This window comes from Prunus avium, chromosome 3 (assembly GCF_965620075.1).
Source record: "Prunus avium chromosome 3, drPruAviu1.hap1.1, whole genome shotgun sequence".
Taxonomy (NCBI): domain Eukaryota; kingdom Viridiplantae; phylum Streptophyta; class Magnoliopsida; order Rosales; family Rosaceae; genus Prunus; species Prunus avium.
The window spans coordinates 34244070-34256535 of record NC_142286.1 but is presented as its reverse complement, the minus strand read 5'-3'; the positions used below and the strand labels follow the sequence as shown (position 1 = coordinate 34256535).

Sequence of the window (12466 nt, the reverse complement as noted above, 5' to 3'; positions counted from 1 at the left end):
AAAAAGATTCCAATACTATAAATTTGCAGGAATTAATGGGTAGTAAAAATTCAAATACTAGGCAGCAAATAGGTTGGGGAAAAAAATTAGAGTTTGGTAGCCGTCATCCATTGCACCATCTCCTCTCCTAGAGGAAAATTAAAGACACCCCAAAATGCTCTCTATATCTCTCTCTCTCTACATCTCTATCTCTCTCTCTCTATATATCTCTATCTCTCTCGTTCTCTCTCATAGCAATTACACCTTCCTCTCCCACCATTAAATGCAATTGCACCCTCTCAATACGCTCTGCAATTACTCCTCGCTGCCATACTTTTCTCCCTCTGCCCCCCTTTCCCCTTCCTTGGTCTTCTCCCTTTCCTGAATCACTTCTCTTCATCTTCATCTTCTTCTCCTTCCTCTTCTTCACCTTCAACTTCCAAAACCTATTATTACTACATACCATATACAAACCTCTAATACACCAAAACCCGTACGCCGGAAAACCACTTTTTGTGTCACCAAACAGTGGTTTCCCGGCACCAAGTTCAGACCAAATCCAGATCTAAAGCCCCTCTCTTTCTAGGGCTTTTGATCAGGTGCAAACAACATCATATACATACACTGGTACATATTTTTCCAACTCAGATTTTGCATGTACTCTCATATCTTTTAATTTGTCCGACAACCCTTCTGTGTTCTCAAATATTTGTAACGTATCTAACAATTTTTTTAAAAATTTTATTTGGCATTTTGTGTTAGTGCAGCTAGGTCACGACAAGCACATAAGGAAACTTTGGGTGTTACTGTTGAATACTCCGAGATATTCGTGGGCGTTATGTGTGTTTTTTCATTTGGGTTCAGACTGATTTTTGGTCCGTCAAAAGCCGTATAACAATCGTCAACCCTTATCTTAATTTCTTCATATTCTTTCTCTCTATTTCTTCACCTACGTACAAAACAAAAAAAAAAAAACCAGATAGATATGGCTTAAGAGTAAGTGTGAGAGTGTGCAAAGACAAAACCCATTTTGTCAGCTCCTTGTCTCTTTGTTTTTCACATGAAAAGTTCGCATTAGCCCCTTGTCCAGATCAGCCTCGCGGAACCTAAAACAAGCTCAAGTAGAACACCCCCTACATTGGTGTGTGAGAAATTATAAGCTCTAAAAAAATTTGCAGATTCAGGTTTATATTTGGGCATTTTCCAGGGTTTGAATTATGCCCGCCGGGCTTATGATTCCGGCACGAAACATGCCGTCGATGATTGGTAGCAATGGGAATATTAGCGGCTTTGGATCATCTTCAGGACTCACTCTTGGTCAGGTCAGTGTGCTTAATTTGAGTTTGCTGTCTAATTGGAATATTAAGTTATATATCCAAGTCTTTGCTTTTCAAGGCTAATTTAGATCTAAATTTTCCCAATTATTTCGCTATTTTATCAAAAACAAGTTAAATTTCTGAACCAAGAAAATATTTCAATTAGATTTCAGATCCATTTTCCTAATTTCCATTTCTTCTCCATCTTCATCTCTTTAAACGGTACTTAATTTAACATTTTAATTTAATCATGGTTCTCGGGTTTGACCTCAGGTAGTCCAAAATTTTCTTTTTGTGGCAAAATCCGTCTCGGTATTAGAAAAAAGTCGTAATGCTTTTCTCTACACACACAGAGGCACAGAGATCTAAGTTCAACGCGTTTTTCTTTCTTTCAAATAGTATTTTAATATGGACCAACTCATGGGCTAGCTCCATATACATTTTGTGGTACATTTTGAGTGGTACATTTTGAGATGTCCATGTCCATATATAAATGTATGTGTATGCGTTCTTCTTTCTTTTCTCTTTTTTAGATTGAGAAACCATAAGCTTGCTAAGCCTTGGGATCAAAATCAAAATCTTAGAGCTCTTTGGATATGTTCCAGCCAAACTTGATGGAAGCTGGCCATCTGCACCCGCTGGACATGGCCCCAAACACATCCGAGAGTGACATTGCCCGAATCCGAGACGATGACTTTGACAGCGCTACCAAATCCGGCAGCGACAACCCTGAGGGCGGTTCCGGTGACGACCAAGATCCTCGCCCGAAAAAGAAGCGGTACCACCGCCACACTCAGCATCAGATCCAAGAAATGGAAGCGTGAGTAGTATTTAAGCTCACATCTCCCTAAACAAGCTCTTGTTAATGAGTTCATAATGGTCCTTTTTTAAAAAAAAAATTAACCTATGAATTAATGATCTGTTTTTTTGTGTGGATATTCTTATGTAGTTTTTTCAAGGAGTGTCCCCACCCAGATGACAAGCAGAGGAAGGAACTGAGCCGGGAATTAGGTTTGGAACCATTACAAGTGAAATTTTGGTTTCAAAATAAGCGCACCCAAATGAAGGTATATAATGTTTTGTTCATGCCATGTTCTTAATTAAAATGGGTTTTGTAATATACACAACTTTGTTTTATTTATTTTTCTTTGTTAAATTTATTAGTTGCTTAACTTTTTCTTGTTTGTTCTTTAATGTTTTTTGACAGACTCAGCACGAGCGTCATGAGAACACACAACTTCGTAACGAAAATGAAAAGCTTCGTGCCGATAACATGAGGTACAGAGAAGCCCTAGGCAGTGCCTCTTGCCCCAATTGTGGTGGTCCGACAGCTATCGGAGAGATGTCATTCGATGAACACCATCTGAGACTTGAAAATGCTCGATTACGAGAAGAGGTATAGAAATTAAAGAATTTAGATAATATCGATGACATTTATTATTCATGGATATTTTACCTATTTTGTCATTATGAAGAAAGGTAATCTTCTCTTATCAGATACGTGGCACCTTAGATGTAGCCAGACTGTTAATTTATTTCCTTTACTTTGCAGATTGACCGTATATCAGCAATAGCTGCGAAGTATGTAGGCAAACCTGTTGGGAATTACCCTCTTCTGTCTTCACCTGTTCCTTCTCGCAGTCCACTTGATCTTGGGGTTGGGAGCTTCGGGGGTCAGCCGGGCATGGCAGGAGAGATATATGGAGGTGGAGACCTTCTGAGGTCTATCAGTGGACCTAATGAGGCAGACAAGCCACTGATAATCGAGATTGCAGTGGCTGCCATGGAAGAGCTAATCAGAATGGCTCAAATGGGTGAACCCTTGTGGATGACCAGCCTTGATGGCAACACCACCGTGTTCAATGAAGATGAGTACATCAGAACATTCCCTCGTGTTGCTCCAAAACCAAGCAATCATTTCAAATGTGAAGCTTCGCGCGAGAGCGCTGTTGTTATCATGAACCACATCAACCTTGTTGAGATTCTCATGGATGTGGTAAGCTTATTTACTTGTATCATCAACATTGAACAAATATTAATTATGTCTTTAAATAGAGGAATAACATAAACCCTAATCATTTTTTGTTTTACTTATTATCTTGTTTAGAATCAGTGGTCGACTGTGTTTTCTGGGATTGTGTCAAGAGCTATGACTCTGGACGTTCTGTCAACTGGAGTGGCTGGAAATTACAATGGAGCCTTGCAAGTGGTATAATATATATCTACTTTCACAATTCTATTATCTTCTTCCTTGTCATTAAATATATTTTTTTAAATATTTTAATAACATTATCTTGTCGTGGTTAATTATATGTTTGGATTGAATATATTATTTGTGATTTGGTAGATGACGGCAGAATTTCAAGTACCCTCACCACTTGTTCCAACTCGTGAGAGTTATTATGTGAGGTACTGCAAACAGCATGTTGATGGCACTTGGGCTGTGGTTGATGTCTCCTTGGACACTCTGCGCCCTAATCCTGCACCAAGGTCATGCCAAAGAAGGCCCTCTGGATGTCTCATCCAAGAAATGCCAAATGGATACTCAAAGGTAACATAATTAATATATATATACCAACCCTGATTCATATTTGATTTGCATCATGTAATTTAACCCATTAACTCATTACATTATTTGTCATTTAATTTTGAAACTTTTGGTGCTTTAGGTTACATGGGTTGAGCATGTCGATGTGGATGAACGTGGTGTTCACAATCTGTACAAGCAGTTGGTTAACTCCGGCAATGCATTTGGGGCGAAACGATGGGTCGCTACCTTGGACCGTCAATGTGAACGTCTTGCCAGTGCCCTGGCATCAAACATCCCTACTGGTGATGTTGGTGGTAAGAACAATATAATTTACAGTGTAACCAATTTTTTTTTTTTGTATACATGGTGAGAAAATTTTGGGTGGGGCTATTCTTCTACGTTGTAGTATTGTCTAACATGAGAGACGTCCTCTTAAAAGATTGCATGTGTCTAATATAGCATGCCGTGCATGCACATGGATTCATTAATTAAGCCTTATTTTTTTTAAATGCATGATTAATTAGTGATTACAAATCAAGAAGGCAGAAAAAGCATGTTAAAATTGGCTGAAAGGATGGTCATAAGCTTTTGTGCTGGAGTAAGCGCATCAACCACTCACACATGGACAACACTGTCTGGGACCGGGGCTGATGATGTTCGGGTGATGACCCGAAAGAGTGTGGATGATCCTGGTAGGCCTCCCGGTATTGTGCTCAGCGCCGCCACATCTTTTTGGCTTCCAGTTCCTCCCAAAAGGGTATTTGAATTCCTCCGTGATGAGAACTCTCGTAATGAGGTACATGAATTCATTATCCTTTGATTCTTAGTATGATGTATCAGATCTAATACATTAACCAAATTATTGCACATACCTTCATGACACATGTATCTCAGAATAATGTACCAAACCTAGTACATGAACCATAACTATATAACTTCTTAAAGACAAAAATAACTTTCCAATAAAAGCTAGCTATATATATGGATGCCAGGATACGGTTGGAATCATTCTTTACATGGCATACGCATACAAAGTTTTACCATAAATGGATAAGCATTAGCATATATGGAAATCACATACATGTGTATGATTTTCACATCACTCCGAATATGGAAACATTGTTTTTTCAGAAAAGGAAGAATGTGTGGTCTTGTTTTCTTTCGGTCAATCCGAGAAAAACCAAGATGGAAGTTTAGTATTCTAAAATTATTCATGAAATACATATAGAAATTGGTTCGACTAATTACTTGTGCTTCATGATCACTTGTGGTTGCAGTGGGACATTCTTTCCAATGGTGGAATTGTTCAAGAAATGGCACACATTGCTAATGGTCGCGACACTGGAAATTGCGTGTCTCTACTGCGAGTAAATGTAGCTTGATCTTATTACTATTATTATTTTAATTGTCTTAATTAATCCATGTTCTGCTCTTAATCACAATTGATAAAATATTAACCTTGCCCTTTTAAAAATGAACTTAATTTTGTAGAGTGCGAATTCAAGCCAGAGCAACATGCTGATACTGCAAGAGAGCTGCACAGACCAAACAGCTTCTTTTGTGATTTATGCTCCGGTGGATATTGTTGCCATGAATGTGGTACTAAATGGGAGTGACCCTGACTATGTTGCTCTTCTTCCTTCTGGCTTTGCCATCCTTCCAGATGGAGGAGGCATGGGGGATTCTGGCTCTGGTGGTTCCCTTCTCACTGTTGCCTTTCAGATTCTTGTTGATTCTGTCCCGACTGCCAAGCTCTCTCTCGGGTCGGTGGCAACAGTTAACAATTTGATTGCTTGCACCGTGGAGAGGATCAAAGCTGCATTGTCTTGCGACACTACATGAATTTCATGACATAACTTTAGTTCATTTTTAGGTAAACTAATTACATGTCACATATGTTACAACAAATTCTTAGTTTGGTCTGTTTAATGATTATTTGTGTTTTTTTTTTTTGTAGTGTTTTGAGGTGGAGGAAGGAAGGTGAAAGGAGAGAAACACAGACACAGATGGTGGTAAAGGATTTGGGCTTATACACAGGAGGAGAGAGAGAAGTCAAGAGCGCACCTTACATGATCCTTAATTTGGAACTTGATTAAGAGATTAGGGGTTCGGGATTTGACTTCCTCGAACAATATTAAAGGAAAATTAAGCACTTAAGACCTTATTTTTAGGATATTTGAACTCTCCTTTCACTTTTCTTTAACCTTGTATTCAGGATTAGGGTTTTGCAATGGATATTGCTTTTCTATGTCGGATCGTTTAAGATTTCTTTTTGGGAAATTTAATATTTTTAAAAAAAGGCTTTTGCTTAGGTAATTTCTTTCTAAGTGTTGTTTCTTTATTGAATTTAGATATTTGCTTGTTTTGTTATTAAGTTACTTTTAATTTGAGCTATGCATTACGAATTCAATAGAGTTGTAATTGGCATTCGAAAAAAAATTATTTTTCTCTTATATTTTTATGCTCAAGTAGAGCCGGAAGATTTTCTTGGGTGCCAGTAACAACTCCCATTCAAAGATAAAACTTTTATTTTTGAACTTGTAATACAAGGGGTTGATTAAGAAAACCCATCAACGTCAAGACGGTTATTTTTTTCCTTTGGTGGCTAACACATGTTACAATACGCATAGAATCAATCTTGGTCCTTTCATTGTCGGGGGAGGAAATCAAAAGTCAACAAATTTTATCCCAATGATTGTTATGCCAGCATTCCTTGAAAATTTATCTAGATAATTAAGGATAGTTTAGAGTGCTCCTGAAATTACAGTCAAACTTTACTTTGTCCCTTAAAAGTTGAAGTGACCAACTTTGCCACCTTAATTAAGGTTTGATGTTCCATGTTGTCTCACATCGTCAACTCCATCCAAAAATTTGTTAATATTTATGATTTGACAGGGATATTTTTGTAATTTCATACACATAAATTATTTACCCGATACTTTTAGTGATGTGGAAAGGTCGAGCCTACCTTTAGCATGAACCAAAAAGTAATTGACTTTTTTACCTTTAAATAATTAAAAAATCAATTATATAACATAATAAAGTAAGATAAAATTGCTGTCAAGGGCTCTCACTGATTGCTAGCAAATTGGTTGGTACATGTTTTGTCGAGCTGAAATTAATTATGCCAAACTCATAAAGACTGTTATGGGGTGAGCACTTTGAGAGCCCATGACAACTGGAAATGTGAATCTTTCTGAAACGCTCAATGAGTTTCTGCTAATTGTACTGTCCTAGTTGGTGCTTGCAAATGAAAGAGTAGAAAAGTAGAAAAGTAGAAAAGTAGAAGAATAAATGAGAAAGATGGAGCTGGTACATGGAATATGTTCCCACCCAACTACTCTTCATTTTTTTGGTTCTGATTGCATATCGAGATTTCATAAGATATTAATATATGCCATAGATGCACAGACAGGAAAGCAAGCTGCTGGGTTCTGGTTCAGGCAATACATAATGCCATCCATCTGTGCTTTGCTTTGCTTCATGGTAGTGAGTCCGTGGAGATGTGGTTGCAATAAATATTCTCATCAAATGATGTCCTTTCTGCACTTGCTATCTTGCAAGTAAAAGTGAAAGTCAAATTGAAAACTTTTCACCTGTTAAAAGACATGGATACTTCAGGTCACCAATAAAACTCCTACATACATAGTTTACAAGCTCCTTCATAATCACAGCAGCAGGGCACTACTGACAAAGAGTTCCTAAGTAGAATCTTCTTCGGCATACAAGGATGAAATCAATCTGGATACGATATTTAAGACGTCATTTAGAGATAGTTATATGTTATATCTCTATTTTACTAACAAGAGAGCAGCGGCAGCAAGCAGCCAGCGCAAACAAAAATATGCGCAGAACAAAGATATTCTCAGCAAAAGGTAAAACCAGCAATGTCTAATGAAGACTCTGACCTCTTTGTTGAAGTAAGAGATGAAGGAAGAAACTCACCAGATTATTCACATACAATCTCTAAAGAGGTGAACATCAAGCATGCACTAAACTGAAATACAATTGTCAAAACCTTCCAATCATCCATTAAAAGAGTTTCATCGATACATTGTGGACTCGTTCTCATAAAGTGACAAATATGACACTCTTACAAAAACTCAGTCAGTCAGTCAGTTGTATCTCAAGCCTTCTTTTTCCTACCCAATGTAGGTTTCTTGCCAATCCTAGAACTAGTCGTGCTGGATGGTGGCAGCAGCCCACGCAGTATGGCCAAAACACCTAACCCCAGAAAAGGGAAGTACAAATATAACAGCTTATCAGAAGCCTTGCCGGATTGAACCAGTTCTGATAATATAGTAACCTGAAATTTTCACAAAACAAACAAGCGTTAAGAAAGAAAAAAAAAGGTTTGAAGAAAGGGGTAGACAATCCATTAAGAAATAGAATTTCAATATTACAGACTTTGTATGTGGTGCAGAAACCAGAAGAACTCAACCTCACATAACTCAATTACAATTCTCAACCCCATTAGTTCATAGTCAGGCAGTGTTTAGGGGTAATTATTAACAATTCAACAATATTCATGTGTCCTTAAGATATTGCTCACCTGCACTCCTGCGGCAGTGTTTCTTTTCTTATCCAATGCAAGCTTAAAATGAGGGTTTACCAGATAAAATATGATAACAAACTGGATGAGTTCGGGTGGTTTCTAACTATACAACCAGATTGGCCAAATGCCATCATCAGAGTAACAAGCTATTATTCCAGTTTGGTAGAATTACATTGAATCTAACAGATAAACCAAGTAACATATTTTAGCTGGCTAATTCTGTCAGGCAATTTGTAATTTTTAAGTTATATAGTCTCATTGCAGGACTTGGAAACAAGCATCAGGACGAATGTGTCTCCTTCAACCAACCACTTATTCACTTCATTTGTTTCTTCTTATTTTTAGATGTATGAATTTAATCACTCTAAAACCAACAGCTTGACTTATTAAACCACCCTCTTATGTGATACTACATTTAACCTATCCAAAATCCTATAAAATTTACTGGTTTGGGAAGATATATAACAAGAAAATAAGAAATTAGCCCAATTGAAAACGAGAAAAAGAAAAGAGATCTAACAAACCCAAGTTATAAAACCAAACAAAAACAAGAAATTGATTATAAGTTAACAATGTATTAAAAGAAAGAAGCAAACTTTACCATGGAGGTGAACACAGAAACGCCATAGATCAAGCAGGTGGTGTTGAACCAAGACTTGGCAGTCAAAATTCCGTACAGGTTGGCAATTGAAAGAGGCCACTGAAAGAGCAGCTCGAGCCAAACGATCCCAACAAAGAAATGGGGCTTCTGGGTCACGAGATAATCGCCATATTGGCGCGCGTACCAGCTCTTGAGCTCAACCAACACGCTTGGGAAGAGGCTCTGAGGCAGACATGTCTGCGCGTCGATTAAGGGCGCTGCAAGCGCAATTACGACGAAGAAGACGAAGAGTGTGGCGTCAACAAGCTTCACCAAAGCACCCATTTTCAATTCTTGAGGTTATATATATTTTTGCTTCCTACTTTACGATGTTTCTGTCTGGGCTTCAATGGAGCTTTCGGTTTGCTATGTGAAACGCTGTGTGCGAGGAAGGAGACGTATGCAAAATGGGATCTTAAGTCAAATTTCTTAATCTGAACGACGTGTCGTTTCTTGATATGTTAGGTTGCTTTGCAGACGCCTAGTCGTTTTGTTGTTGTTGTTGTTGTCGTTTTTTTTTGGACTCGAGTCGTTTTGTGCAGTCAAATCTTCTCCTGACTTGAACAGGAAATACTCGGTCAAAAAAAAAGGAAATCAAAGTTGCGTGGGGCAGGTTTAAAAAAACAATGAAAAAAAAGGTTAAGAACGAATCCTAATAGGAAATAGAAAAAGAATTCCCATAAGAATCAGGCAAAAGACTAAACCTATAAAAACCCCCAGCTATGCATTCAACTTTGCGATCCTCACTGCTCTTGTTGTGAAGTGTCAAAGTAAGCCAATGAAGACCTACGCTGCCACAAAGCTTTCTGCTGATGCGAAGCCTTTTTCACCCCTCTCGCCTCACCTCCATCAACCACCGCCGCTACATCATCTGCCTCATGTTCCTGTTCAAGCTTCCCTGCATCACCCAGTATTTTACCAACCGCAATATTATGAGCCAAGTAATTTTCCTAGTGGTGGCCATTGGAGTTGGCAATCTCCTCAGTATCACCAATTAGGGTTTAACAACATTCCTGTGCATCCTGGTGTTGGGTTTTGTTATGGTCCTCCTTCGGTGCCATTCATGTTCGATCAAGGTCTTCCGCAGTTTAACATGCAGACTTTGAGGAACAAAATTGTTCAACAAGTGGAATACTATTTCAGTGATGAAAATCTTTGCAAGGATTATTTCTTGAGATCACTGATGGATAACAAAGGATGGGTTCCCATATCCAACGTTGCTGAATTTAACAAGCTCAAGAGGATGTGCACAAACATACCATTTATCCTTGATGTTCTGATGCAGCGCTCAACTCGTGTAGAAGTGCATGGTCAAATGATACGACGACGTAATGAGTGGCAAAGGTGGCTTCCGGTTTCTGCAGGCTCAACGACAAACCCGCAAACTCAAGTTTCCTTGGAGGAGAAGGAATTCATGGAGAGCGTGCTATTGAAGAACGTATATGGCGATGATGATGCTGTTGAGTTTGACGGTGGGTCGGTTGTGTATAATGCTTCTAATGGTGGTTTAAGTGGAAGACGAGCAGCCCCGGCCATGAAGACAGAGTGGAAGCCCAAGGCTTTCCAGTGTTGCTGAGTATGGACGTAAACATTCTAAGGAAGACTGATTTGATCGACTGCTGGAACGAAATTTGAGCTACTTCTGTCTTCATGACAGAATACAAGAGGATGAGCTTTTTCTTTCTTTCTTTCTTTTTTTGAGTCTTTTTTTTTCTTTTGTTTTGCATCTTCAAGGAAAAAGAAAAAAAGATTTAAAAGATTTTTTTTTTAAAAACTACTGGTTGTTTCTTTTCTTTTTGTCGGTTCACTTAGAAGATTTTAGGTTTTTTTTTGTCTGACTTAGAAGATTTTAGTTATGTTACTGCCATCGATGATAATCTCCTTCACCTTTACTTCAATATTCTTATGTTGAAAAAGATAGACATGGGGATAGTTTCTTTTATGTAATATTGTGCTGTGGTACTCTTTTTCCTTGACCGGATTTCCTCTATTGGAGGTTTTTATGGCAAGGTTTTTAATGAGGCCACTTTATAGCACTAGAGGAGCTCTGTTTGTATTACCGCTTTATTTTTTTGGTAAGAACTTTCATTCATATGGAAGCAACGGTAATACATATTCTTATGTTGAGTTATAACATCGTCGTCTGTTTTTTTTTTCAATCAAGGATTGTCGTCTTTTCTAAGTAAACTGTTCCTTTGCAATTGTCATACAATGATGATGCATCCAATTCCCAAAACCTTCCAATCATTCATGACAAGAGTTTCATCAATACTTATGCTACTCTCAATAAAAAAACGTTTGCTATAAATGCCAAATATAGTGTAATTGAGAGAGTTGAGAATGTATAATAAGAAGAACAAGATAGGTTTTGCAGAGAATTCAAATCTGCCAATTGAGTTTCTTACTTAGTGAAGGGTTAGATATACAAGTATACAAGGTGATTATTAGTTACAAACAATGCACAAGACATGGAGGGAAACATGGAGAGTTTCCATCCCTAAAACAAGGAATATGAAAACAAGGAAAAGTAACAAGGTGGTAGACAAGCCATTTAGGGATGTCTATGTTTTGTCTTTGACTTTACTAACACTCCCCCTCAAGTTGGTGCAAAGATATCACGCATGCCCAACTTGTCCAGTGAGTCATGGAAAACTTTACTCGATACGGCCTTCGTCAAGATGTCAGCAAGTTGGTTTTCCGAGTTTACAAATGGAAACTTGATTATACCCCTTTCTAGTTTCTCTTTGATGAAGTGTCGGTCGACTTCCACATGTTTGGTACGGTCGTGTTGTACTGGGTTATGTGCTATCTCGATAGCTGATTTATTGTCGCAGTACAAGTTTGTAGCTTTCAATGGTTTAATTCCCAGATCCTTCAGTAATTTCCGTAACCAGAGCAATTCACAAACTCCTTGAGCCATTCCCCTAAATTCTGCTTCAGCACTTGATCTAGCCACAACTTTTTGCTTCTTACTTCTCCAAGTGACTAAGTTGCCCCCCACAAATGTAAAGTATCCAGAAGTAGAACGTCTATCTGTGATGGATCCTGCCCAATCCGCATCTGTGTATCCTTCTGGGTTCATATGTGTATGTTTGGAGAATATCAACCCTTTGGCAGGGGCAGCCTTCAAGTACCTCATGATCCGAGTTACTGCATTCATGTGTGCCTCACTTGGTTGATGCATAAACTGACTCACCATACTCACAGCATAAGCTATGTCGGGGCGTGTGTGTGATAGATAAATCAGTCGCCCAACCAATCTTTGATACCTTTCTTTGTCAGTGGGTGCTTGGTCTGGATACATCCCTAACTTGTGGTTCTGCTCAATAGGTGTGTCAGCTGGCTTACAATCAAGCATTCCAGTTTCTGTTAACAAGTCTAACACATATTTTCGTTGGGATAGAAATATGCCATGTGTTGATCTAGCAACTTCTATGCCAAGAAAA

At 38.3% G+C, this 12466-nt stretch overlaps 2 protein-coding genes across 4 annotated transcripts; one reads left to right on the top strand and one right to left on the bottom strand.

Moving 5' to 3' along the window:
• Positions 1 to 208: 208 nt before the first annotated feature.
• Positions 209 to 6141, top strand: HDG2 (homeodomain GLABROUS 2). 3 transcript variants are annotated; one of them, XM_021967162.2, is made up of 13 exons: positions 209 to 606; positions 747 to 1301; positions 1829 to 2115; positions 2245 to 2362; positions 2503 to 2691; positions 2848 to 3291; positions 3403 to 3504; positions 3643 to 3846; positions 3965 to 4139; positions 4350 to 4621; positions 5103 to 5198; positions 5317 to 5698; positions 5783 to 6141. In XM_021967162.2, the coding sequence occupies exons 3-12, from the start codon at positions 1892 to 1894 to the stop codon at positions 5665 to 5667; spliced, it is 2175 nt and encodes a 724-aa protein (XP_021822854.1). In that variant the 5' UTR covers positions 209 to 606; positions 747 to 1301; positions 1829 to 1891; the 3' UTR covers positions 5668 to 5698; positions 5783 to 6141. The 3 variants fall into 3 exon arrangements, with proteins under 3 accessions (XP_021822854.1, XP_021822853.1, XP_021822852.1); XM_021967161.2 differs by having other exon boundaries at positions 210 to 606; positions 1901 to 2115; positions 5103 to 5192; XM_021967160.2 differs by having other exon boundaries at positions 210 to 606; positions 1901 to 2115.
• Positions 6142 to 7753: 1612 nt separating this feature from the next.
• LOC110764226 (uncharacterized) lies at positions 7754 to 9422 on the bottom strand. The gene is made up of 2 exons (XM_021967139.2): positions 8982 to 9422; positions 7754 to 8131 (listed from the first exon to the last, which is right to left on the bottom strand). The coding sequence occupies exons 1-2, from the start codon at positions 9303 to 9305 to the stop codon at positions 7952 to 7954; spliced, it is 504 nt and encodes a 167-aa protein (XP_021822831.1). The 5' UTR covers positions 9306 to 9422; the 3' UTR covers positions 7754 to 7951.
• Positions 9423 to 12466: the final 3044 nt, after the last annotated feature.

Bases quoted from the DNA above. Each gene is read 5' to 3' on its own strand.
- LOC110764226 (XM_021967139.2), bottom strand. From the start codon at position 9,305: ATGGGTGCTTTGGTGAAGCTTGTTGACGCCACACTCTTCGTCTTCTTC. The intron at 8,132-8,981 runs GTAAAGTTTGCT...TGAAAATTTCAG, and splicing joins TTTCTGTGTTCACCTCCATG to GTTACTATATTATCAGAACT.
- HDG2 (XM_021967160.2), top strand. From the start codon at position 1,197: ATGCCCGCCGGGCTTATGATTCCGGCACGAAACATGCCGTCGATGATT. The intron at 1,302-1,900 runs GTCAGTGTGCTT...GATATGTTCCAG, and splicing joins CAGGACTCACTCTTGGTCAG to CCAAACTTGATGGAAGCTGG. The intron at 2,692-2,847 runs GTATAGAAATTA...TTTACTTTGCAG, and splicing joins ATGCTCGATTACGAGAAGAG to ATTGACCGTATATCAGCAAT.